At 47.2% G+C, this 2,500-nt stretch overlaps 1 protein-coding gene across 1 annotated transcript in view; it reads right to left on the minus strand.

The window, feature by feature from the left end:
* Positions 1 to 2,500, minus strand: part of LOC138954490 (transcription intermediary factor 1-beta-like) — a 7,658-nt gene that overhangs the window by 4,420 nt on the left and 738 nt on the right. The window contains exons 2-3 of the mRNA XM_070326322.1: positions 839 to 1,512; positions 39 to 408 (exon numbers count right to left, since the gene is read on the minus strand). Coding sequence (XP_070182423.1) covers positions 39 to 408; positions 839 to 1,504 — 1,036 coding nt within the window. The 5' untranslated portion in view covers positions 1,505 to 1,512. The remainder of the gene's footprint in view (positions 1 to 38; positions 409 to 838; positions 1,513 to 2,500) is intronic.

Raw genomic sequence — 2,500 nt, forward strand, 5'->3', positions numbered from 1 at the left:
CTTGTTATCAAAAAAGGTCTACAGAAAATGTGACGTACCCAGAGAGGCAATGTCAGCCCTCAACTGATCCAGTTTCTGGAGGTCCAAGGTCAAGTCTTTGACCTCCATCTTGCGTGTCGTTCCGGTCTGTGACTCCAGGTCGTCGAGGCGTGACGTCAGACCTTTCATCATCCCCAGCAGAGACCCTCCAGACGCTGACAGCACCACATTTCCTACGCTGGCTGCGTTCAGTGCTAAGGCCGCCCGCCATTTCTCAAGCTCCGCCAGTGACGTCATGGCGGCGTCTTCCTCAGCCTGTATTAGCTTGTTGACCTCCTGACGTCGCTTCTTCAAGCACTGCTCAAGGTCGTCGAACGTGTCATTGGCCTTTTTACGCATGACCTTGAAAGTGTCCGTAACCTCTTGGATCTAAAAAAAGGAACACAGATCACTCTGTGAAGTTCTGCAAATCGTTTTTAAAATGTCATTTTGCATTTAAAAAAAGGAATTTAAAAAAAAGAAAGTTTTGTCACCGCTGAAGATTTCCTTTTTAATGTCCAGCGGAAGTGGTTTCACGGAAGGTGAAATCATTAAAGAGAAATCATTCAAGCTTGCACCACGCATTCATCAAACCATCTGTTTTCCCCTGATTTTATCATCCAGTGAGACTTCAAACGTCATGTAGATTCAATCAGAATGGATGTAAGTCTGCTAACAAGGTACGATTCAACAAATGAAGCAGACATGCAACAATTACCTCTGCTTCATTTCAGATTTAATCAGAATCAAGGATGCAAAAAACTTTATAAGGAAAAAGCCTGATTAAACAAGAGCATTAACATGAAGGGTTTACACCAACCTCCGTTGCCAATGCTGTCGCTCTGTCCCTCAGTCTCTGTGCCTGTTGTTCCAGTTCTCTTCTCTTCTCTGTCGCCACGTCTGGGATGGCCTTCACCTCTGCACAGCTGCGGTGATTGGTTGTCGCACACAACATGCAAATGAGCTCCTGGTGGGTGGAGCAATACACCTCAGCCGGCCTATCATCGTGCACGTTACAAGTTGCGCGGTTTATCTGAGCCAACCGCTGCGGGCTGAGTTTGTTTAAGTCTTCAATGACGTGTTTCCTGGTTGAGGGTATGTTATTGTGAACATTGATGCAAGCCTTGCAGATTTTGACGTCACACTGCAAGCAGAATGACGTGGCAGCAGAGTTGTTATTACACAGCATACAGACATGCTGACCGCTGAGCACTTTGTGACTGTCCACTAGAGCCATGGTGGCCAGGTCAGTGGGCAGGTCATTGACCAAGGTGTCAAGGTCACGCTGACCTCGGCTGGTGAGGGGCAGGATGGGGGCCCTGCACAGCGGACAGCCTCCATTGACCCCTGCCTTCTGCAGCCACGACACGACGCACTTTTTGCACGCTAGGTGTGTACACGGCAGTATCTTTGGCTCTTTATAGCCGTCATGGCAGACAGGGCATTCTGGCAGCTCACTGCTACTGTTGGTTGAAGCGGCGGCCATGATGACTTCTGTAATCACACACACACACACACACGCACACACACACTCACACACACACACACACACACACACACACACACACACACACACACACACACACACACACACACACATAATATACAGATTAATGAAATTTGCTGAAAATCAGTAGACACTGTCTCATCAAAACACTCCATTCCTGTAGCAGTGTGCGAATGATGTCATACTGTGACCAACGTCTTGAAACAACGCGGTTAGAACACGTGATTACTTTACACTGTGACCAACGTCTTGAAACAACGCGGTTAGAACACGTGATTACTTTACACTGTGACCAACGTCTTGAAACAACGCGGTTAGAACACGTGATTACTTTGCACTGTGACCAACGTCTTGAAACAACGCGGTTAGAACACGTGATTACTTTACACTGTGACCGACGTCTTAAAACAACGCGGTCAGAACACGTGAGTACTTTACAATGGGACAAACGTCTTGAAACAACGCGGTTAGAACCCGTGAATACTTTACACTGTGACCGACGTCTTGAAACAACGCGGTCAGAACACGTGAGTACTTTACAATGGGACAAACGTCTTGAAACAACGCGGTTAGAACCCGTGAATACTTTACACTGTGACCGACGTCTTGAAACAACGCGGTTAGAACACGTGATTACTTTGCACTGTGACCGACGTCTTAAAACAACGCAGTTAGAACCCGTAATTACTTTATCTTCATCGTGTACACTGCCCCAGGCTGTACGTTTTACACAGCAATATAATGGTTTCTTTTAATTGACAACACAAGATACAATGGAGAGATGGATAGGGGGGGGGGGGCGGGGGAGTGAGCGGACGCATCAACTCAATGTTCATACCACCCCCCTCCCCTCCCCCTTGAATAAGGAGTGAAGGAGAACCAATTGTTATCCGTGTGAGCTCCTAACCTACTAGTTGCAAGGGCGGATCACATCCTCATTGGGGGTTTCCAAATTTCTTTTATGGATAATTCGAC

This window comes from Littorina saxatilis, unplaced genomic scaffold (genome assembly GCF_037325665.1).
Source record: "Littorina saxatilis isolate snail1 unplaced genomic scaffold, US_GU_Lsax_2.0 scaffold_367, whole genome shotgun sequence".
In the NCBI taxonomy this organism is placed as follows: domain Eukaryota; kingdom Metazoa; phylum Mollusca; class Gastropoda; order Littorinimorpha; family Littorinidae; genus Littorina; species Littorina saxatilis.